Below are 25,762 nucleotides of genomic sequence, written 5' to 3'. Positions count from 1 at the left end.
AAAATAGGCACCAAATTCTGGAACAAGTAGAGATTGGATAAGTTGCTGCTGGATAAACAAGAGGAAACCCAAGAGGCCCAAATGGAAATCATAGAAGCAACCACTAAGGCCTGTAAGGCATTATGTGAAAAGCAGAGGACACAAAAGTTGAAGGTGTCCCTCATAGCCCCTCCTCCACCACCTCCCAGTGGAACATCTAGGACATCATCCAGGGATACATCTACACTGGCATAGACCAGGCAGATCTTGACATGCCACAACAAGGACCAGATACTTCATCTCAACTCTTCAAGATTTCGGTTGTTGGAGATAGAGTATATCGGAGGGATAAGCGTGTAATCTGGTAACAGAGTTCTCGAATAGATAGCTTGGGAGATAGGTTATAAAGAGATCATCTAAGGGCTGTGACCCTAATGGGAGATAAGTATAGATAGGATATCTAGTCACTTAGTGAACTATGAAATGGATTATTTCTTCAAAGGTGGTCTGCTATTTTGTGAAAACAAATTTGGAAAATGGTAAAACCAATTAATATAATGTTTAGCAAGTAGTGACAAGGCTTAAAATCTCAACTTGTACAATACAAATACAATTTTCTTAGGTAAGTCATGTTAATGAACAAGATAAAGTAATTTTTCTATTATGAACAAAAGATGTTTTTTCAATTATTTATTGTGAAAAAAATCTATATATCACAAAACCCAACCTGCGTCGTTTCTTTTACAATATAATTTGATTCACTGTCAACACTGTGACTCTTTCTAGTGAGCCAAAAAATTAGCATATAATATAACATACAAAGAGGCCTCATACTCTGCTGCATACTGGGGAACCACCAATTCTGAGGAGACCATCTCAATCCTACAAATTCCATACTTCTTAATAGCCATCCATCTGGATGAAAGTTGCCATCCTGCTGAAATCCTGGTGTCTCCACGATGGTATGACTTGGAGTATTCATTTGTTTCTAGTGAAGGGAAATAATCATGTCAATTCATGGTTTCATCAAGGCACAGAATTTCCTCGGACAGTGACACTCGCAACCTCTCAAATTGAACAAATATCCCATACTGAAGATCCATCTCTTGTATAAGAAGCATGAGTAGCCAATCTCAATCATTTTGTCAACTACAGTTCCATCTCTAGCAAAACATGGACTAGCCAATTTTTCCCATTTGGTCAATGAGAGTGCCAATTTGGTCCCCACTCAGAGCCCTTGAAATATTTCCTGGCTCGTGCAAATTAAACACCACAACTGCATACAAAAAATCAGCAACAATAAGCCAAATAGCCTTCCATGTGTAAGATCAAATGTGTCAAAAGCATGCAGAAAGAAAAAAACCATTTAATTTCACCTGGAATGCAATTTTCTTCACACAGAGTTATAGCTGTTATGTCCATTGCAGTTGAAAGACCTTTGGCAGCAAAGTCCCTATATGATATGTGGTCAATTATAGTATTATTGCTCTTTCTGGGATCACAATCATAGACCCCATCTACATTTGTTCCTTTCAGAACTACCTCAGCATTAACTGCAAAAGCAAAAGGCTCTAAATAAATTCCTTAGCCTCCTACTTAAATATAACTCCAAGTACTCGAATGTTTTTTGCAGTTAAAAAGGGAGAAGATTATACTCTCAGAAGCTCGGAGAGCAGCTGCTGTATCGGTACTGAAGAAAGGATTTCCAGTCCCTCCACCAAATATGACCACTCTGCCTTTTTCAAGATGACGGATTGCCCGACGTCTAATGTATGGTTCTGCAACCTCGGCCATTTTGAAAGCTGTCTGGACACGAGTTTGAACACCTAAGTTCTCCATGGATGCTTGTAGAATTATGGAATTCATGACTGTTGCCATCATCCTGAGGGATATATATCAACTTGTTAGACTTAGCAGATATTTTAAAATAGAAAGGACCACTTACATCTGCTAACATAGATGCAGATCAAGAAGTGTAAAAGCAATAACATGTTAAGAACAATGCTTTTACAATGCCCATACTGAAACAAATATTATTGCACAGATATTTTCATCTCTAAAAGAAAACTGACAATTTAGAAGAATAAAGAAGACAAGCAAGCAAACACAAGAAGGCATCAACACAAATGCAAGACAAACAAAACAAAGTCATTTATGATCCATGGTTTCAATCAATTCCAAACCATTTATGAACTGAAATGTCACAAAACCCATAATGGTAGAACAGTGCGAGTTTGAACCCGTGACTCATAGACAAGTCCAAGTCATTTCTGTTAGTCGTGTTCTTATTACTTGAGATTCTAGTGTATCCTGCTTTTAGGTGCCATGTGAACCTGTAGAGACTGTTCTATTCTATTGAGATGTAATCCAACCCCCGAACACCATGCAATGCAAACCTTAAAGACCATACAATATTAGCATCATATAATGGCAGTTACCATTTCCATGACAAAACCTGCATGCAACTCTCAGAAAAACCCACATGCATTTGATAACTTGTCAAGGCATACTGAGCAATTTTTATTTTCACCAAGGAATTCAGCATCAAGGATAGAAAACAAGTTTTCAGAATTTCTACCAGTTTCCTGTTCCTGAGATCAGAAAGTGACTAATATAACATCTTAGGAAGTAATGGTGGTTGGTTTGGAATGCATTTAGAAAATTTAGTCAGATTGCTTTTATACTGATCTCTTGGTTTCAGTTCTGGAAATATGGTTACAAATTTCCAGAATTCTAGTCTGCCACATTCCAGTTACTGCTATCCTCGATACAATGGGTGAGGCTTACTGAAGCATGTTTGACCATGGTGAATGCTTCTTTCTTTTCTTTCTTTGGCTAATACATGATGCTTATAATTGAAAACTGTCGAAAATATTAACAATGTCAGCATTGAACAGGTGTGTCTGCCAACTTCCTAAGCATTTGACATTAGTAGGGTCACAAGCATTTGGGAATCTGTTTCCTCCAGCAGTCTAATTATGTGCTTTATTCACATGTTTTCTTAATTCAAAACCAAATTCCAAAAGCCTCTGGAAATGAAACGCCTGGATCATAAAGCTGTTGGAATACCCCAGACCACTAAGAGCAGGGGTGAATCAGTGGTCAATAAAAATCGATTCATGTAACAAGCAAATGCCTAAAACCAATGACACAAGGACATATATCAGTCTATAAACACAAAACAACAGCATAGAGACATATATCAATCCATAGGCCAGAAGAATCATACATGCACATCACATAACACAGGTGTTGAGTAGAAAACCCTGGAAGGGTAAAAAACCACTGTGCAAATGAATTCAATTAGACCTCACTGGCCAAAAATCTCACTGATTACAGTTTGTACCTCACTGGCAACAATAGCATATATGCCTCACTGACAACAAAAGCATCTACTCCAATTTGAAAGAGAATAAACATAATACAGAGATCAAACAACAAATCCAATACCTCAACTGGACATGTGAACTATGTAGAACATAAAAGGTGTAGAGCAACATTCATTTGCATTTCCATTCAACCAAGAAGAATCTTAACTCTCCTTTATGAACAAATGTACCTGTCTTGTTGCAGAGATGATATTACTTGTCCTCTGAAAAACCCTGTCCACATCTCTCTATTGACATCAGTGACAAACTAATGCCAACAAAAGTATACCAGAAATTCAGTTTTATGATTTCTGCAAAGCTTTCCACTGTAAGCACTATCTGTGTTTAGTGTTGAATTAGTTTGTCAGGGGAAATGACAGGACAAAGGGAGACCATTCCCATTCAGCCCTAGACTTAGAAACAGAGGGTTTTCTGAAAAGGACTATAAGAAAGAAACTACCTCTGAGACTAGGGTCTGGGGGGATGCTTTCCCCTGATCCATCACCTAACATGACTAAGACTTGAATTTAAGGCACTTCTGCTATTCCCAATACCTCACCCAGCCTGTAGTCATTTTTTATCCCTATGTCACATTATCCACTGCATACCGACCAAAAAGTTTGAAATTGGGCAAATACCATTACAATCCCTAAAATTTCATTTCAATTCATCTATAATATTCATTCATAAAAAAGCTGAAGATTCTATTAAAAACCCTTAAAAATTGTTGTTTCACCATGCAGAAATTCCAGTTGTTTTTCAGATAACAGATCCTCAATTTGCTTATGTGCTATATAATTTCAGTGCAGTTGTGCTACTCCAAAATCTTCAAACCCCATGCATTTGCATTTCTCCATAGACGAGGCTGTTTATATGCTTTAATGCCTCCCCTGTGAGCAATTTCTCTGAAGGTGGACTTTGTGATGCCTTGGGGCCTGAATGCAATCAATTGAAATTCTGCACCTCTTATGAGTTTTTCAAACTAATTGCAGTTTATTTGTAGTGATTGCCTTGCAATCTGTGCCCGCTGCTGGCCATTGGGTATATAGGCAGTGCATCAGCTATCTGTACCTAATTAAATCTTGAATTTGTGGCCATTAGATTCTTCAATGCAATTATTGATTGGTTATTGTTAGTTATAGAACTAAGGTGTTTGTTTTTCTTTTCTTTCTTTTGATTGCCCCTTGCACAATCAGTCAAAATCCAAAAAGTCATGTTTGGATTCTTCATTAAGTTTTTACTTTTCTCTCATGTCTCTCAACGGTAGCTTTGAACTAATTTTCAAGGAGAATAAACAATTGTATGATATTTTTTCCATTTAGTTTTCTTTTTTCTTTTTTTCTATTAAGTGCAGTTTTACATAGCATGTATTGTCAGATTTACTTAAAAGGTTTTAGTTTTTGGTTTTAGAATTTTCATTTTAATATAAATATTTAATATATTAAATAATAATATAATATGGAATAAGTATTTTAATATCATAATAAAATAATACATAAATTTAGGTTGATATTATTCGAACTTAATCACAATTTGTCTTTCAAATTCTATCATTGATGAATTTGATTTGAATTTTTCCTTCGCCGAACTCAAACAGGAACATGAACTTTGTGACTAAGGTAATATCCATACAAATACTATTCTTAAAGCATTGGATGGAATCAATGAGACAGACAATTGACAATTGATGACATTTTGTAATATCCCCTGTCCAAATGATGACTGAAAACAGGGAATATCATGCAAACAATTGTCTGTTCAATCTGCCGATACCAAGTTTATGTCTTGCTGATATGTTGTCTCAGAAAATTTCAGTTTGGTTTGGAGGTGAACAATCATACTTTTCACATAAGTGAACAACTTCTAGTGGCTGCAATGAAGGTGTGATAATCCAATATGCAATACATAACAGATTTATAATGATCCATAACAAGCTAAACTCACAAATGTGCATGTCCAGCTAAATGACATTATGACAAACAGTTATCATGCGCCCTCGGAAAGATTATGTATGATGATGCAATCAATTCTCCTTCCTTTCTTATTACTTAAGATGATCAAAAGACATCACATAGACAGCTTTATGAGCAACACAATGACTATTATTAATGTCTAATTTTTAGAATGGTCTGAAGACTTATGACAGTCATCAATTCATGAATAACTGACAAATACATAAAGATTCTAATGCCAAATGCACCTGGAAGAAATCGCCCAATGAAGCAATGAAGAATTAAGCAATATCTACTAGCAAAGTGTCTCCAATGTGCAAGATTGAACCCTGTCTCATGTCGCCCCTGCTGCTGTGACTGACAGGTCTGAGAAGACAATGAAATCTGCATCCAAGTGCCCCCAATCACCTCCTATACTGGTCATCCTCAATCCTAGAGGGAGGCGCTATACTCATTGATGGAACCCAAAGCCAAATCATGAAGTTACAGCCCAAATCGAAGAGTTCTTGGTGCACAGGGCAGATCTGATCAAGCACTGAAAATATATCAATCTATCACCCAAACTCTTCAAAATACCATGAGGAATCGCCTCAGTCTTTCAAATAAATTGTTACCTTTCTAATGAGCCTTTGATGCTTCAGTAATGAGATATGAATAAAATCGGGGTTATGGCCCTGAGCCTCGAACTTGCTTCAGACTTCAAAATTGTCACCAATCAGCATGTGATAGCACTATGATATTCCTCCTATAGAAATCGGCCTCTCCTTCTAGAATGATTTTGATTAACAATGATGATCCATTTGCCAACTCTGAAAATTCTTCAATATAGTCACCATGGCTGCAATCAACTTCCTCAATAAGCTCAAATTGGAAGACTGAAAATGTCTCCCACTCTAATGCAAATTGTCTTCTAGAGAAGACTTCACAAATTAGACACCAATGTAGATTCCGTCACTAACCTACTCCAAATGAAGAACTAGGGTTTTGTCCAGCCCTTCTACCCAATCTGCTGAAGGTTTGCATCCTCAAAGATTCCACCAATGACACACATCAGTCATGTCATTATAACCAAATCAATCTCCCATCTTCTGATCCTCTAACATCCTCTTCTATTTATCCTTTTTCATCACCCTTTACGAGGTTCCTTCTAGAAGAGGGTAGGTACACTTTATTATTTAATATTATTTAAGTGACTTTTAATTATTTTTAATTTTTATATTTAAGTCACTTTTTAATTAAATTAATTATATATAAAGTCACTTTTAATAATTAATTTATTTTAATGACTATATAAGAAATTAATTTAATTAATTCCTCCTTATATCACCTATTAGCCTAGCGGCTAAAATTGGGGACATTACACATTTCTGGCGTAACAACTATGTGCCTTGCTCTTCATAATGGCAAACTGTGATTAAAAGTTGACACCATAGTTGCTTGATATGCAGGTTTCAAGGCCCCTCCATATGAAAGTCTAAGAGGGTGAATGCAAAGAAAGAAACATTGATGTCTATCTTGTCTTCAACATGGGTAGTGCTAGATTTTGCATTTAATTGATGTTTCGGGTAAAAAAACAAAGCGCTGTGTGTATTATTTTAGGCATTGTGTTGAAGGTGGGTACATAAAAGGACAATGCTGCAAATTACATGGCTGGATGAAGAATTCTTATAGAAGAGCATTCCACAGCTTTTTGGATTCCTTGCATGACACCCTCAATAGATCTGATGCTGGAAGACATCAATGAAACAAGTTAAACTATGCCTTGTAAGGAAGGAAAGACCATAACTAGGTGCAACTGCAACCATCCATGAGTCCAATACTTGTTAAGGAGGCACACTGAAAAGAGGACCTTGTGCAACCTGCATTACATAATTTGGCACAAACTGCAATTTTTTGCGACGCCTAATGAGAAAAAAGGAAAATCTATTAGAATGCTTATTAGCAAAGATTGGACAGCTATCCAGAAAGATGTTTTTATGTATGCTCTTGATAAGTTGTTATGGAGATCAACTGATGAAATGGTACACTTGTCATAGCATTTGATTAAGGTTACTCATTTTTTGGATTGTGACAGCTCCCTATGGCCTGCTTTATTAAGTCATAGGCAGGCCAGATGAGGAAGTAAGGCCATAGTCTTAAAATTCGCGACTCAGCAGAACCAAATTTGAATCAGACCTGGCCACTTGGCAATTTGAAAAATAATTAAAATGTAAAAAACATTCACTTGGCAAAAATTGGCATTCGGTGAGTTTTCAGCATGGACATGCTTAGTGCTTCTTGTGGTGAGTTCCAGCCTACAACTTGCTGAAACTTGCCCACCGATACGTAACTTGGGTGCAGTGGCACCTTGTGAGTTTTAAATCTATAATTAAGGCTATATATCAAGGAAAGAGAAAATCTGGCACACCTCTCAGAGTCTTTGATAAAAGTTCTTCATTTTGTAGATGAAGACAAGACCCTATGGGCTGGCCTTTAAAAGGCCACAGATGGGACAAAGAAGACAATTAATAGTGAGTGGTAATGGCTGATGAGCACACACACTTATACTGAGAGGTAAGGGGGGGTGAATCAGTATAAGATAAACTTTTACTTATTTAAAAGTAAACGACTACAAAAATAGTAATCACACAAGATCTGCCAACTAAGAGAGACAAGATTTACGTGAAAAACCTTTCGGGAGAAAGCCATGGAGAAAGACTGCTGAATCTATTATCCAAATCCAACCAGCAATGAAAATTCTCTTACAAATCTTTATAGGCACCAACCCACTGGAGACACCAATCCCCACCACTAAGCATCAATTTAGTAGGAGACACCAATCTCTTCTATTAAGATGAACCAACCTCCAAATGAATAAAACTTTCATCTTCTTAATATAGCCTCTTCAATGGTTGACCTTCATAAAATCTTCTTGTAACTTTTTCAAATCTGCTACATAAAATCAGCTTGCAACTTCTTCAAATCTGTTTGCACTTTCTTCCCATCTGCTCCATAAGATCTGCTGATTGATATTTATTCTGCTCTAAAAATCTGCTTGTATTTAGAAGGATATTGCATTGATTTCTTGTTTACTTCTTCCTCGAGGAGGTCAGCCATATGCAAAATATTCTTTTTTAATTTTAAATTCACTAAAGAAGGGTGATTTTTAATTCCCAAATATGAGCACCATAAATTGGGCACCAAACTGAGGCAATATGGGTTGGCCCATTAAGGTTACATTTATGACTTTGAATACAATAAATATTTCCCACTTTGTTTAATTCTCCTTTGCATATGATATCTATAATGATTCTCCTTTGACAGAAGCAATATGATGGCAGCAATAGTCCTTTGACAACAATGACAACAATATTTCCAACAATGGCAAATCCTAGGCCTTTATAGCTACATAGAGAAGGTGGAGTCAGACAACAAGATCTAAAAACAGACAATACAAATGCTGTTGCAATCATATTGTCAGGCAAAGGGCCTCTAATGTAAAGGTGTTAGAAAGCCACTATATGGCATAGAGCCCTCTACAACTACACAGAATATTGAGCTAGACGATGAGATTCAAATTCAAAACAAAATTCAAAACAAAATTCAAATGTTATTGCAAGTACATTAGAGAGTAGGGGGAATATTTGTTTCGAGAATGGGAACCAATGGAGAACAATTTTACTAGCAGCAGTGTTTCTCCAAGTTTCAAGGACAGGGAGATGGGCTTTTGGGTATGTCAAAAGTTCTGGATTTTAAGGAAAGGAGGTAGACTAGACAGCTATTAAAATAATATAAAAACATTAATATTTAAATTTATAAAATATATATAAATTAAAAATAACTTAAACAAACTAAGAGAAGCTGAAATTTAAAAAATGTAATTAGAAATTGCAATTTGTTGAATATGCGATAACACTCCATTGATCCCCATAATCAATCTGAATATCAGATAATCACAGTGTGGAGGTAGACTAGACAGCTATTAAAATAATATAAAAAACATTAATATTTAAATTTATAAAATATATATTTATATATATATATATATATTAAAAATTACTTAAACAAACTAAGAGAAGCTGAAATTTAAAATTTGCTGAGTATGCAATGACACTCCATTGATCCCCATAATCAATCTGAATATCAGATAATCACAGTATGGAGCATGACATATATTCAATGTTTAATCAATCAAAGTTACAAAGTAAGGAGTCGTGACCATAGTCACAAGATTTGACAATTACCCAGCAACTTGGCTAGTCCTGGGTTGAGTAGGACTAAACCAGGCCTGCACACCAATTGCAAAGACAGTGAGTTTTTGACAAACCTTTTTGAGTCTCATACATAGACTGATGCTACTGCAGTCCACAAAAAAAAGCACAAAAAAAACCCAAAAACTCTAATTCTAAGCCCTAAAAAAAATAAATCTAAAACTTAAGCATAAGATAAGGAAAAGGACATGACTTCAAACAAAACAAAAAGATAAAAACATCATACAAAGCAACAAGAGTTCTCAGAAAAACACATCCAACAGAAAGTGGAAGCAACGGTGATCGAAGGTTACATTTGCAGAGCAGCCCACAATCCATTTGGAGCAGCAAATTTGAAGGCTTTGAAGTTGTGTCTTTCTTTTCAACTTTAGCTTTTTAATTTCTTTTTTAATTTACCATTCCGTTTTACATTTTTCCACTTTCAGTTACGGAACAAGAAACAAAATGGAAAGAAAAATGAAGAGAATAAACTCTTTTCATTCTTCCCTTTATCAATTGTTCTACTTTTTATCCACAGACTACTAACAAAAAAATGGTGCATGGCATAATGTTGATGTCGATGAAAAAGGAACCTTCTTGGAAACATGCCACCTTAAGTGCTAATAAAAGGGAAGTGGTTTGCAATCATTACAAACCAAAATTAGTGGGGAAGGCATTACACAGTACCCAAATACTTGAAAAGACATTTGTGTAGACAAGTCCCATCTAAAGTTGCGCAAGAGGTTCAAACTTTGTCCAAAACCTTTGAAAGGAATCTTAGAAAGAGGCATGAAGAAGAGATGGCAACCATGCACAAAGTAGACACTCTTGATTCTAAACTTCCTCCATTGACTGAGAGTTCAAGCACTAGTGTTGGCCCTATAGTTCCATATCTAGGAGGTGAAAAGAAGAGATGGCAGCCTTGAGCGAAGTAGACACTCCTAGTTTTAAACTTCCTCCATTCACTATGACTTTAAGCACTAGTGTTGGCCTTGGAGTTTGCAAATCAAGATTAGAATCATATATTGCTAACAAATCATCACTTGAGGGCAAAGATTGGAATATAGAGACAAACACCTAGCAACAAGGAGTATGGTTGGAGATTTTTTGTTCTAATGCTCAATTCCGTTGTAAGTGGTCAGCTAGTCTGTTTTTATTTTTTGTTTTAATATCTGATTTTGATCTATTTATGTCTTGAAATTTTAATTTATTTTTTGATAGGTGAAGTGGGGTAAGGACTGATTCCCATTCTAATAAAATTCAGATTATGAAAATATGTGCTTTGGACTCATAAATAGGGGAGCTCCAACGAAGAAATCTTTATACCATGAGCAAGGAAACATATATCCGAACCTGCTAACACAAATACAAACCCAAAAATAAAAATAAAAGAAAAGGAGATAAAAACCATCATTTAGAAATCTTTCCTCCCGATCTGAGCATTTAAACAGTCATTTCTTTAGTTTGTTGATCAGGATTGGACTCCTATGTTGTACCACACACTTCTCTAGGTTTCCAAACATTGGTTGAGAGCATGGGCTAGAATAGAGACAAACAAAAAGTGATAAGTTGTGTGGTTGGAGATTTTCAGTCCACCCCTTCTAGGTTGGGTTTGTGCTGAACCGAACACAATTGTATCTCCCTAGGGCTACAATTCTTTAACAAAGATTGATGAGGTGTAATGGGGACAATAGAAGGAAAGCTACCGCCCCACAAATAATGCCAAAGAGTTGTTATCCATTCTAATAGTCTTTGCAATGATCCTTGCTACAAGCTAGGTAGAAGGATCAGAAGACTTCCATACATCTCGTTGTGGCAAGATTCTTCACTAGTCAATTCTCATTTGTCTTCCTTGAAGAGCGATTAAGGGGGAAGCCCAAAGCTAGGACTGAGAAGAATTTGTAGCTACTTGCATAGGCTTTGGTGAAATGCAAGGTTCCAACAACAATCCTAGAGCAATGAAATTTTGAAGAAGGGCTCCCTTCCACCATAAATTCGAGATTGACCGATTTGCATCTAAAACTTGGGCAATTAACCACCACATGTCTCATTTCCTAACATCTTTTGCATAAAAAAGGAAGCTCTCATACTCCAAGAGTTGCTTCCACAATCGGTCAATATCCCACAAGAATGCAGGCATAGCTAGCATGCATAAAAGCAAAAGTTGTAGAATCTCTTGAAAGGAATCTCCCCAAAGAATTTCAAATAGCTTCAAAACACATGTTGATTCAAAATTAAAGAAGATGGTTAGAAATCTTGACCCAACAAGACATCACCTTAAAAAATTATGTTAGGGTTTTGAAATTGGAATCCCACAATTTGACCAAATGAGAGAAACATCCCAAACCAAAAATTTATTGTTCAGAATAAAATTGTGATCTTTGGAGGACTCAAAATCTGAAATAGAAAAATTTGCACACACAAATAGATTTCCAAATCATTTTCCATATAAGGCTGCAAATTACTTGATAGCCACATGTGCAGATTTGCATTGCTTGGCCCTCAACAATTGAAGTGACCAATCAAAACCACTTCAGAGAAGTATTCTTCACACTCTAAAACTTCATCCCCAGAAACCAGAATAGGCAAGGTTTAAGAATAAGAGTTTTTTAACTTATCATTAGAAACCTAGGATTTCTTGAAGAATACAACATTCTCAATATTCAAGATCATTGTTCCTCAACAACAACATCTGCAAAGAATTTGGGACGATCGGAAATAGCTACTTCCAATCACTTCGTGCCACTAGAACATTTTGTCTCCACTCTACGGATTTCCTTGGGAGATTCTTGATTTTAACTAGGGACCCCTGGAATAACGGGAAAGGATTTGTCCTTAACACAATCCCCAATGGCATTTGCAATGGCTTTGTCAAGTGAAAACCCTAAAAGCTTTGGTGAAGCCATGACAACAAAAGAAAATTGCGGACATTGGAAGCAACTATCACCAATATCTATTTCTTTTGAATTTAAAATGTATGTTTTTTCAAAACTTAGAATACTCATTTTTTAGATCTCCTTATTGGCAAAATTTAGTGGATGTTATTGTTGTTTCTGGCATTGTAAGTATCCAAAAAGTCCAATAATGACTAATGTTCTCAAAAGCCTAAAGGGAAAAAAAATTTGTAACCACTTCTAGCCTTTAAGAAAAGCATCATCAATTAAAACCTCCTAAACCCTTTCCAACATGCTTCATAGCCATTTAGAATCTTCATGTCTTTCCCCTCTTTTTGAGTCTTGTATGCTTACATTTACCTTGATTTTAATGAAACCATTAGTTTGTTACAAACACCATTCATGTAACCACTACACCCATTTTGCAATCATTGTTCTTTTATGAAAACTATCATTATGAGTACTGCAGCAATTACAAAATCATCCCCTGCAATAAGCAAACCATTTTGTCTAAGTCACTTGTACAGATTTAATCACCTAACATCTCTATCATTATGTTTTCTCTTTCCCAAACCCTTCATTTCACCTCCTATGCTAGCTTAAATCTTCATATGCTCATTATTACCCTATAAATGCGCCCTATTTCAATAATAACAAGGTCAAAAGAAGTTGAAAACATAATATTAGACAGAATCATTTGCCTTGTAAGTTTGTAACCACAACCAATTGCTATTTTTCCATCGTTTTTACCCAATTTTCAGTCATCTTCAGTCATATCCCATCATGTATTTAATCTTGAAGGCATTGCAACTTGATTTGTACACAGGAAAGCATAGGTGTTGGTTTTTAGTCATGAAACCAACATTTCAAGCCAATAAACAAAATATTTAAATACTTCATAATTTGCAATAAAGCAAATGTAAGAATAACTCAATAGCAGCCAAGATCACTTGCAAAATCAAAAACAACCTTCCACAAGATAATAGCAAGAAATGAATGCTAAATTATACAATGAATACAAGATACAATTTTAATAAAGTGACCTCTACATAATGAACAAGAAGAACATTGCTTATATAGGCAAGGTAAAAAATAGGACAACAGAAAATTATTGTAAGAGTCACAATCATATGATATGAAACACAAAAGTTTGGTGACCTAAATGTGCCTTGTGAAAACTAAACTAAGTGTAAATTGGACCTAGATGGGAATTAGCTACATAATACACCTTATTCAAACCAACACCCCTCCTTATGTGCAATTTAGGGAGGGAAAAACAAATGCAAACACACAAAGATGTGTCCTAGCAACAAGACCTTGTTAGGTTACCCATTTACAAAAGATCTCTCACAAATGGAGTATAGGAAGAAAACATGTAGGAAAAAATCCCTCTCCAAAAAAGAATAAACATGAACACAAACATGTACAAGTGGTGGAAGAACGCAACATGACCCCCCAAGGACTACATCCATCACGTATATACAATCTATGTTCCCCCAAAGGAGTGAAAGAGTAAAAGTATAAATCCCCTTCACAAAGAAGCAACTCCTATGCCAACTATGAATGCTAAAGATTGTCCAAATTTGGTAAACAACAAACATTTCACCCCTTGGGAAGAAACAAATCCAATAGTGTATGCAAAGAGAAAAAATCATAACTTGTACCTTTTGTTGACGCCAACATCAACATAGAAGAACCATTCATTCTAGCATGTTGATCCACAAACTGTACTACTAACTATCCCATAACCTGTTTTTTAAGAAGTATAGACTATAAAAACCATACCAAAAATACAAAAGATAGGACAAAATAAGATTATGATAAGTGTCACAATCCCATGACATGAGATAAAAAAAATGACGTAAATGTTCCCTAAGTAAGCCTAACTGAGTGTTAATAGAACCTAGATGGGAACCGATTAGGTAATGTACCCCATTCACACCAAAAAATACTCACAAATCCATAATTCAATTCTTTATCAAATGTCAATACAAAAAACCCTAGTTCTTGTCTTCAATTAATATCATTCCAAAATCATTTTCAACTAAAAACAGGTAAATAAATTCCAATCTGTGTTCAACCCCTTTCCCAATAGTGAACCCCATTTTCTACCTTTACAAATGGTCAATTTTCAATACTTCTAAAGAGCTTAAATATGGACCTTCAGTTACTATTAGTCAAGTATCTCAACTATCGATCTACAATACTTTTTCTACATCTCAGATTTTTAGTTAGCCATAACCAGTGCATATATGGGTCTGTTGTTACTCAGTTACCAGAATTGCTCTAGGCCATTTAAATTATACGATACTTCTGAAGAGCTCAAATATGGACCTTCAGTTACTATTAGTCAACTATCTCAACTATGGATCTACAATACTTTTTCTGCATCTCAGATTTTTAGTTAGCCATAACCAGTGCATATATGGGTCTGTTGTTACTCAGTTACCAGAATTGCTCTAGGCCATTTAAATTATACAATAGTTACCACACTTCCAGGTATAACACCAATGTTGTTGAGCATCTTGAGCATTGGCCGAAAACCAATAATCAGCAAGTATGGATCATAGGATACTTGATGGAACAGAACTACCTAAAGTACATAGAGACGGTTCAAACATAGGCAAGCATTACTCACAATAATTTCAAGCACAAGTATGACAATTACACATAGTATCTGATTCACTTGCCTCAAAGCATCCACGTCAGGTACAAATGACTTTTAATTATAATAAATTACTAATTAGATGGATCAACCTTAAGAAATTTTCTATGTTACCCCGAGTTTCCGGGGCAGGGACAGTAGGGGACAGCGGAACGTGTTTCCGGGACGGCAATTTTTTTTGCCAAATTTGGGGATGGCGGGGGTATAGCATTATAAAATATAGGGAAAATTTAAAATATATAGGAAAATTCTAAATGTTCATATGAAAACATGGATAAAGCATGCATATATACATTATATTCATATGAAAACATGGATATAGCATGTGTATTATACTATGAAAACATTTCAGAATGTAAATTCTGAACATACAACATTGTCAATACTCGATATGCAATTATGCATTCATAATTCAGAATTTCAATTCATTCACATTGTCAATATGCATATCATAATAGATATTAAAGAAATGGCATACAAAATGTCAAAATGCCCAAAGGCTACACTGCTGCCATATAGTTTCATTGTCAATTACGATATGAAAATCAAAATAGTACTAATGAATTAGTATTTTATTATTTTGATTTCCTATTTATAATTTATTATTTCTTAATTTTAAATTTTAAAATGTTTAACAATTAATTTAACAATTTAATATTTTTTATTTATAATATGAATTAATTAAAAGGTTTGATATGAATTAAATTTTAATAAATTTAAAATTTAATTAATGTTGCCTTTTAATTTTTTTAATAACAATTTGAATTAATAGGGGCCCATATCAGAAAATTGAAAATACGACATTTTTTATTTTTTTTATATTTTTTAATAGTCTTAGATGTGGGCGATGTCTTGCCGTCCCCGAGACGGATTGGGGACGTCCCAGCCGTCCCCAGCCGCCTCCGAGATGTATGGACGTCCCCCACAGCTAGGGCAGACGTCCCTCTGTTTCAGGTACATCCCCTCTAAATTCTTGGCAATTTGGGGACGGGTGGAAATGTCCCCTGGCCGTCCCCAAGTCCCCGAAACGTCCCTGGGACTGGGATGGGGGTTTTTAGGCCAGGGACACATCACATCATGAAGCAAAACATGAGATTCTAGAGAGAACATATATCACAGGAATGTCAAGCACAAGTATGACAATTACACATAGTATCTAAATCACTTGCCTCAAAGTACACACAACAGGCTAAGTCACCAGGTTCGGCCGAATTTGAACCTTGAAGTTCGAAATTCGCCGAACTTGAAACATTCCCTAAAAATTCGATTAAATTCGAATAAATTCAAATAAAAAATTAGGGCTGGCGAAAAACGTTTTTTTTGCGTGTTTTAGGGTTTCGTCGGGTTTGTTTTATAAATACGGGCGGCCATGGACAGAGTTGCAGTCACGGACACCACACACTAGTTCCAGTCGCCATTGCTACCCGCCACGGACGGAATTGCAGCGACGGCCATTGCTACCCGCCACGGACGGAGTTGCAGCCACGGCCATTGCTACCTGCCACGGACGGAGTTGCAGCCACGGCCATTGCTACCCGCCACGGACGGAGTTGCAGCCACGAGCCACGGCCATTGCTACCCCGACTCGACGTCGCCCACGGTTGACCTGCACACGGGCCACCGCCATTGCTACCCTGACCCGACGTCACCCACGGTTGACCTCCACACGGGCCACCGCCATTGCTGCACAGGTAGGCTTCAGCTTCTCTGTTTTGTTTTTTTTTAATTTTAGGTTTATTAATTAAACAACATTATAATTAAATTTTTTTAGGTTTATTATTTATTTATAATGTTTATAATGTTTAAAAATTTATAATTTTATATTAATAGTTTGTAATTTTATATTATATATTTTTTTTATTTTTTTTAGGTTTAATATTTTTATAAACAATTTAATAATGTTTATTATAAATTTTATTATTATTTATTTAATAATGTTGTTTATTTAATATTTTTTTAGGTTTATTATTTATTTATAATGTTTATAATGTTGTTTATTTAATGTTTATAATGTTGTTTATTTAATATTTTTTTAGGTTTATTATTTAATAATGTTGCTTATTTAATATTTATAGATATATTACATATATTTATTAAAAAATTTAAAAAATTACATATGGTGAATTTAATTCGAATTTTATACATTTCGAATTTTTTCCGCATCGAACTTCATTTGAATTTCAAAAGCTGTCGAACTTCGAATTCGAATTCGAACCTGGTGACTTAGACAACAGGTACAACTACAAAATTTAATATAATAAATTACTAGTTAGATGAATCAAGTTTAAGAAATTTTATCTATTAAAATACATCATGAAGCAAAACATGAGATTCTTGAGAGAATAATGTAGCAAGCGGATAAATAGACAGCCAAATCACAATTGTAAAAAAACATCCGTATGCATAGACTGAGAACACTTAAACTGTATTTAGCCATGCAATAAAGGCAAATGCACAGCAGCATAAACCAATATAACCAAACATAAAAACTATAAAATAATATATTTGAACTTGTTACAAAACATGATTAAACTATCCTTTAAGGACATGCATTCTAGTATAGATCATAAGCTCAACTTTCATGGTCATGAATCATCTTCTGGTGGAAAAATATACCAATGAGTAACATCAATATTATCTCCATGGAAGATTTGCTTAATAACTTTATAAAGGAGCTTCATACTCATGCTTACAAGTTCAGCCTATGCCTAACACTCACTAGGAATGGTCTATATATGATTCTTGGTCCTACAACCTAAACAAGAAAGACAAGATGAATAATATGTCCTGTCAAAAAAACGACAAGTTGCCAACAAAATATTATTTTTTAATTTTCTTGACACCTTTATTAAGAAAATCATAATTCATGGGAAAGCAAAATTTAATTAAGTATGATAATAAAACACAAAATGTCCCGTAAAAGGCAGACAAGCTGCCAATAAAATATTATTTTTTAATTTTCTTGACAACTTTATTAGGAAGATTATAATACATGTCAAAGCCAAATATAATAAAAGTTGAATAATAAACCACAAAATTTGACCAACATCCATTTAACAAATATAGGAAAATCAGTTATAATATATATGATTATGATCTGAGAAGCACAATCAAACACAAAGAATGGAAGGCAATTTTACATCACCCTATCTGATCCGCAGAAGCTCTGTCTAGACCAGTAGATCCCACCCATGAAGATCCACAGAAGAAGTTTCGACCTCCTACAATTATTGCAACCTGACAAGGACCATAAGTTACAATGTTTCAAGTCATCAAACCAATATCACACAAAAAATGCTTTATCATTGAGTCTTTGTTGGCATTAAAGGAATAAGATACAGGACTGCACATGCATATGCTTCTACGCAATATGCATCTAACATGGTTACTCACAAAGATAGATTCCCTCAATCATGGGAGATTTGATTGGAGAATCTGCACAGATTGAAACAGTGAAATACCTCTACACCAAGGCGATTAACAGCTGCAATTTCTCTGGCTATTAACATTGTCACCTACAAGAAGGGGACATGAGATTCCAATTTCTGTTTAGTTTCAAAAGATCGCCAAACCGATATACCAAGGTTATTTGGTGAGCAACCATAGAATGAAAGCAGTCAGATTCCATAAAAAAATGATTTTTAGAATTCAAACATGAAAGATTGCTACCTTTGGATCAACATTTTGTGCATTCCCGGCTAAAGCTGTTCCACTTATTTTGAGTAGCACTCTACGCCATCTTGGAACTGATAGAGTTTTAGTTTTTAAATTGTTAGAAAGACCACCCGGAGAAGTTGCTGCAGCAAACCTGCATGGAGGAATGAAGTTATCAACACATATTTAACAGGCACAAATAATAAGCTTATCATCTACATTTCGGTGTCAAATGATCGCATTAAGATAATCAAATATTTTCTGTTCAATTTTACATTAATAGGTATGAATTTGATGAAGTAATTCCAGAAGCTGATTGCTACTATAAGAGAGAGATCTATTCTCAAATAAGTGCCTAACCGCTACTATAAGAGAGAGATCTATTCTCAAATAAGTGCCTAACCAAATCAACCAACTGGACTGCAAAGAGAAACAATATAGTTCAACATTTCTAGCAACTACCAAATTATATTTATGGAATAGTTTAGTGGTCCTAAAATTAAATTTTCAGATTACTTGTACAAAGCAATTGTGTTGTCAGAATTACTGGGGGTCCATTGGAATGTGTCCCTAGCCCACTAGTGCCTCGAACATCCTAGGGATGCTGAGATGTTGATAAGATGTTCCCCCACCTTCCTAAACACATGGTCCCCAATAGGGAGCTCTTCTTGATATGCTCTCAATACGCAAGAATATCTCCCTCTTGGAAGGATGTCCAAAAACACTTTGTCGGCCTTAGGGCAATTCTGTTGTTGAAATTATCAAGGGTTCATGGGGATGTGTCCCTAGCCTCAAACCTAGTACCTCAGACATCACAAGGATAGTGAGATATGAATAAAATATTCCCCCACCATCCCAGGCATGGGGGGCCCAACAAGGATTCATTCCCAAGATGTACCCCACAATGTTAGGTGTCTCCGTTCTCAAGGAACATCCAAGAATGCCCATTGTCCTTTAGACTGCCTTGGCACCTTGACCATCCCAAAGACATCAAGGCATCCCTAGCAGCCTAGAAAAAGTCAATTAAATTTTAAAAACACAACAAAAAATTTAAATGTCATTTGTCAGCATCCATTTTGCTATACAAAAGTAGGAACATAGGCAAGAGAGTATATTTGGTTAATGCATCGTAATACCTGAAACTTGCTCTATCATGTCACACTTCCATAAGTGTGAAATTGAGTTTGTTTTGAAGTTGAGTTTGCCTATAGAGCTAGAATTAACTATCATTGTAGCAACAATTCTAGAAAACAACACATTCCGATCATATAAAAACAAAAACAAAAAATACCCCAACTCGTTTGAACATAAGAGAATGGAACACAAAATAAGATAAATAATTCACTGAAGGAATAAAATAAAATAAAATAAAAATAAAATAAAATAAATGAAACACGTGGAATAGCAATCCAACTTATTTGGAACCTTCAGTGATCAATCTTTAGTTCTATATGTGCAATGACAAATAAGTATGAAAGTAAGGAATGTATATTTGGTTTATATGTTTTGTTTTCAAAATGAGGAAAATATGTTTGTTTTTGTACTTTTGAGTTGTTTTGTGGATCAACTTGGGGTTCAAGGTTAGGTTTTCAAGTTGAAAAGTCAAACTTGAGGGCTAGAAAAGTTTTATTTTAAGTGAAAAAATAGTAGGTGCCCTGTGGAATTGCTCGGTGCCAATTTTTATCTCAAAATCATTCAAGTACATCCCCAAACACACATGGGCAATTCCGAGAACAAAAATCAATAACCCCAAGCAATTACGGGACAAAAAATCAGTACATATGGACAATTATGGAACCAAAAAACTGTACCCACAGGTGATTCTGGGATGAAAATAAACCCAATTTCAAATCAGTACTTGAAAAGTACTATACCTATTTCTAGGCAGTTTGCAGACCAATTCGATAACATAGATAAAATACCATGATGGTGACCCAAGAAATATTGACCTGATACTTTTACATAGTTGATTCAGATAACCTGAAAAATAAGTATACATTGTAAAAATCTACAATCATTAATTTTGGTAGTGTCTACAAATAGCCAAATGTGGGTTGAACGTCGTATTTCTAATAAAATATGATCTTATAAAGAAATCAATTACATAGTGAAAACATTAACATTCATTATAAATACCACGAAGAAATCTTTCAGAATAATTTCAAAACCATGCAATAATGTAAAATTAAACAGTAAAAAAAATCAAACTCTCAGGCACATGTTCACAGTCATCAAAGTAAAAAGGTTACCATTACCTCTTGGTAGGCCTTGCCATAATTATAGCCCCAGCACCACTCATTGACTTATCTTCATCTGAAACAGCCTTGGTAACCGAAGACCCAACAATCTGATCCATTTTTTTATACCAAGGCCAATGGCTAACAGCAGAAGACCCACTACTCAACCTGTGCCTCTCAGACTTATACCTCTTCTTCAAATTATCCACCTTATTCTTACACTGCTCAATGCTCTTAGCTGATTTCTGCCTCTCACAACGCTCACTGACAACAAGTGCAACCTCCTCCCAATCTCGGCCACGTAAATTTCCCCTGTTGAGCTGCACATATTTCTCAGTATATGCATCCAATAAGCATCCAATGGCTGTATCACTCCATTCTTCTCTATCTTTCTTATAATCCCCACCACCAGAGGATTTGGTTTTCCTGTGATAATAAGTTCCACCATCACTCAATTCCTCACGGGAAGAGTCCTTGCGCTTCCCCTGCACAACCCATCTCAGGTTATTAAAGGAAAATCTTTGAGGGATGGAAATAGTTTGACAAGTACCAAGTGGCTGACAAATCAATTAAAAAAAATGATATTGAGAAGATAATGTAGAATTTTTCTGTGAACTAGATGTACGTTTTGGCAAATTTTAGAGCACGCGTACATTTTATATAGTAACATTTTTTACGAAGCTAATAACATGGTGTATATTTTATATTATTTTTGGTGAATGTATGCATAATAAGGAATATCCTGTAATTTTGCTTATTTTTATATTGAAAACTTTTCAGTAAGTCCACCAACTTTGTGTACTTTCTACTAAAATTTATTGGCAAATCTAATCATTTGTATACATGTTATGACATTTTTGGCATTCAAGTTGGCTTTTTGGCAAAATGGATTGATGATTTTCATCAATTTAAACATTATTTTAAAGTGTGCAGATAAGTACTATATGTTGCGTTTTTGTTACTGTCGGACTTATATATGATGTTTAAATTATATAAATAAATTCAGCAAGCCTCTAAATAAATTTATTGGCATATGGTTTTGGTTTTTCACTTCTGAAAGTCTCTATAACTGCCATGTTTATAGTGCTGTAGAATTTCTGGTTCTCTTATAGGTCTGGTTGCCGTAATGAACATTCTATCTATAACTACATCAGTGTCATGCTTCCTTTTTTTTGTTATAAAAAAAATGTGTGAATATTTTTTATGTAAATGGCAAATTCACGTGTAGTTTTACAAATCTCATTATTTCAGTAACATTTTTCATCAACACTTTATAGCAATCAATTCTATCAGATTTCCACAATCCATGATAATTAAGTGAACAGACTTCTGGATTTGATTGTGTGCAAGTTTTTAATTATCAACGTTTCGGATCACACTCCGTGATCCATCATTATCATCTCCTTGAACTCTTATTCATCCTGATGATAGATCACGGAGGGTGATCCGAAACATTGATTATTAAAAACTTGCACACAATCAAATCTCAAAGTCTGTTCACTTAACTTTATAGCAAATTAAGTTAAAGTTTAGTGAATCTAAAACTCTATTTGCCTTCGTCATGGAAACATTTCTGCAAATATGTATATTTTAGTGAAATCAATTAATGCTCTTTGCTTTTTAAATGATACCTTTTTCGGCAGATTTGACAAATTTGTGTACATTTAAAATGAAAACTTTATTTGCTAAAAATTTATATCTTGTAGTCTGCCGTGTTGTGGTCTAATGATTGAGCTACGGCTTCGCTGTGTGAGGGAACCGAGTTTCAGACATCCTGGAACAAAAAGCCCACGTGTGTAAGGGAGTGGGAAAGCGAGGCCTCGTAGGTCTCCCTCAGTAGGAAGTTAAGAGTTTGACTTACAAAACTATTTGGAAAAAGGTTAATTGAGGCCTCATAACTCTTCCCGATTCGAATTGAATAAAATTGAGAGTTCACAGATGTTAAAAATATCATAATGTTTTACAAATGTTTCTAGGTGACAGCGTTTGTTACTTTATTTTGAAATGTCTTCCTGCATTAATCTTAGATCCAAAGTCTGTAAATTTGCCAAATCCGTGAATTCTTCGTACATAAAAACTTGGCTTCAAACCTTGCAAATTGCCAAAGCGAAGAGCTTAATTTTAGAAAAAAATATCAAAATTAGGCCAATTGAGAACTGAAAAAGACAATAAAATTTTATAGAGCTAAGTTTTTGATAATTTAGTCAAAAGTTCAATTTTGAAAGAAATCGTTACAATTCAGCCAAAAGACATCCAAAAACAGTACTAAAATTCTACAGACAGAAACCCTAGTCAAAAGTGCAAAACAGAGCCGATTTTCAGTACCCGCTTGACTGCCCCGGCCGTGGTGCAGCGCTTGGAGGGCTCCTGATCGCAGGTTCGAAAGCCATCCTCGGCAAAACAGTCGTGGTGATGGTGATGATGGTGGTGATGTGGAGCCCCCATGTCTGGGGCAAAATCAGGCGAGCATTTGGGATCCCCATGCGAGCAGAAGGCGGCATCACTGTAATCTTCATCCTCGCCAGCGATCTTCTTGCGGCTTTCCACGCTGTTGAGCGCGTGTGGATCAATGTGACCGTGGGGTTTGTGGAACTGCGCTACTGCAGGAAAGGGCTGCGGATGGGGATGGGAATGAGCATGTTGATGTTGATGGTGATGGTGTGCATGACTGTGCGTCGCTGCTTGGGCTGTGTCCAGCATAACAAAATCATCTTCGCAGGCCATACAATTGTGCCTGCGTATAACCAGGGGTTTCTAGGGTTTCGTCCTCTAGGGTTTGTAGGAGAAGACGGAAGCCGTGGACGACGTTAGAGGCAGGGGATCAGCTCTTTTAAGGTTTAACGATAGCCGTCGACGGCAGCCGTGGGACAGTCACGGCAGGTGACGGCAGTTCACGGGGCCGTTTAGCAACTTCCGGCTTTCCCATGGGTGGGACCTTCGCTGGTTGGTTGGTTTTTTAGAAGGCAGGAGTGGGTAACCAAACTCACGAGCGGATCATCTGGTCAACTTGCGGTTGGCATAAATTTGGCATCTTCACCTTTGTATTGGTGATGGCGAAGATAAAAGGAGAAATAATTTTTGTTTAGTTTGTCCAAGCATAATTAATCTAAGACCAAATAATTATAAAAGTTGAGATGATTAGTAGTAAAATTGATATTATGATAATTAATAATAAATATTTAATGTAAGGATAAAAAATTTTAAAATGTTATTTAATTGTAATAATAATTTAATATTATCAAAAGAATGTTGTGAGCAAGATGGCACACTCATGTAGGTAGGGCAGAGTCAACATCTATAAGTGCAGAAATTTGTCTTTAGAAACACCCATCTTTGTCACAGGTGCGAACACAATCCCTCTAGGTGTAAGTAACAGGGGTGTTAACAAAGGTAAACAAATGACAAGGCAAAGATAGACATCTTGGGAGTGGAGGAAGAGTAATCCTACAGATGGGCAAGATAGACATCTTGGGAGTAGAGGAAGAGTAATCCTATAGATGGGCGGTTTCGGAACCAGAAGGCCAATTGGGAAGTAAATTCATTTTGGAGAAGCAAGGCTTTCGTCATCTCCTCTAAAGCCCTAGCCCTAGCCCTAGCGAGAGGATCAAGCTGTAGAAGTTGATGATCAACCACAAGAGCCAAGAATCACCAACAAGCAAAACACCTATCATACAAAAGAGGTCAAGCAAATATTATATGTTCTATAACAACTAGAGAATTATGTATTATTGCAATTGGTGTTGGAGATGCAATTGCAATGAATGAATCCTTGTAAAGGATGAATGAAACCCTAGGTGCAAAACCTAATGCTTAAATTAGGAGAACTAAAGCAGTACAAAGTAGGAGCTAAATTAAGCTCAACTACATCTAGAACTAATGTTAGAAAATCAAACTTTAGGTAATAAAAAGCACCTAAGTTTAGCTTAAGTGAAAAGCAATTAAAGGACCTAATTAATAAATAATTTGATAATTGTCTTGAAATTACTCTAACACCCATCCCCCCCCTTTAGATTAATTTAGGGATAAGATAAAGAGATAATATAAATGCAAAATGCATGCATGAATGAGTCTCGACAAAAAAGGGGCCTTATTGGATACTCGTGTACAAACCAATGCAACTCTCACAAATAGAGAAAAGGAGAAAATATAATGGGACAAAACTCCTCTCCAAAAGAGAGAAAATAAAATAACAAGATGATGCATGGAGGATTCAATGATACCCCTCAATAACTGCATACATTATGTATATACAATCAAGTATTTCTCCATAGGAAGGAAAGGGAGAGACTACATAGCACCCCCGTAATGTATAATGTCTTGCAAAAATGGTGAGTTCTTGAAGAAAAAACATAGTCCAATGTCTACAAAAAGCATTTTTCCCCTTGGGAAGAAGATAAACCAACTACAAATGCAAGAATGCTTCCCATTCTAGATAAGAATTGGTAGGAAGGGAAATCCAAATGGAGGGTGATGATGTCTTTCAAATCTACTCATGTGTCATCAAGACCTTGGAAGATGGTGCCATGAACCAATCAGGTGCATACCCAATTAGAGTAGAAGATGACAAACAAGGAACCACTGAAAACTGATATTGAACAAGCTCCAAAGGCAAATAAGATGTGACAATAGGTGCATCACAACTATCATCAAATAGGAGAGATAAACCCTCGAATGTGTCTCTGAAATATGAAATGTGAGACTTCACAGACAATGAAGCAATGTTTGTCAAATAGGAATCCCAACCAAGGAGACAATTAGATAAATTATCCCGCTTAATAGGAATA

At 35.6% G+C, this 25,762-nt stretch overlaps 1 protein-coding gene across 1 annotated transcript; it reads right to left on the bottom strand.

Annotated features, from left to right (window-relative positions):
• Positions 1-615: 615 nt before the first annotated feature.
• Positions 616-23,970, bottom strand: LOC131061248 (uncharacterized). The gene is made up of 8 exons (XM_057994813.2): positions 23,304-23,970; positions 20,997-21,463; positions 18,757-18,895; positions 18,549-18,602; positions 18,233-18,324; positions 1,635-1,861; positions 1,356-1,532; positions 616-1,255 (listed from the first exon to the last, which is right to left on the bottom strand). The coding sequence occupies exons 1-8, from the start codon at positions 23,700-23,702 to the stop codon at positions 1,158-1,160; spliced, it is 1,653 nt and encodes a 550-aa protein (XP_057850796.1). The 5' UTR covers positions 23,703-23,970; the 3' UTR covers positions 616-1,157.
• Between the last annotated feature and the right edge of the window lie 1,792 nt (positions 23,971-25,762).

This window comes from Cryptomeria japonica, chromosome 11 (genome assembly GCF_030272615.1).
Source record: "Cryptomeria japonica chromosome 11, Sugi_1.0, whole genome shotgun sequence".
Classification (NCBI taxonomy): Eukaryota; Viridiplantae; Streptophyta; class Pinopsida; order Cupressales; family Cupressaceae; genus Cryptomeria; species Cryptomeria japonica.
This window is presented reverse-complemented; position numbering and strand designations above follow the sequence as displayed.

Coding starts and splice junctions, on each gene's coding strand:
- LOC131061248 (XM_057994813.2), bottom strand. CDS start 23,702: ATGGCCTGCGAAGATGATTTTGTTATGCTGGACACAGCCCAAGCAGCG. Junction 1,862..18,232: donor GCTTCTGCGGATCAGATAGG/GTGATGTAAAAT, acceptor TATATCCCTCAG/GATGATGGCAACAGTCATGA. Junction 1,533..1,634: donor TGCTCTCCGAGCTTCTGAGA/GTATAATCTTCT, acceptor TTGCTTTTGCAG/TTAATGCTGAGGTAGTTCTG.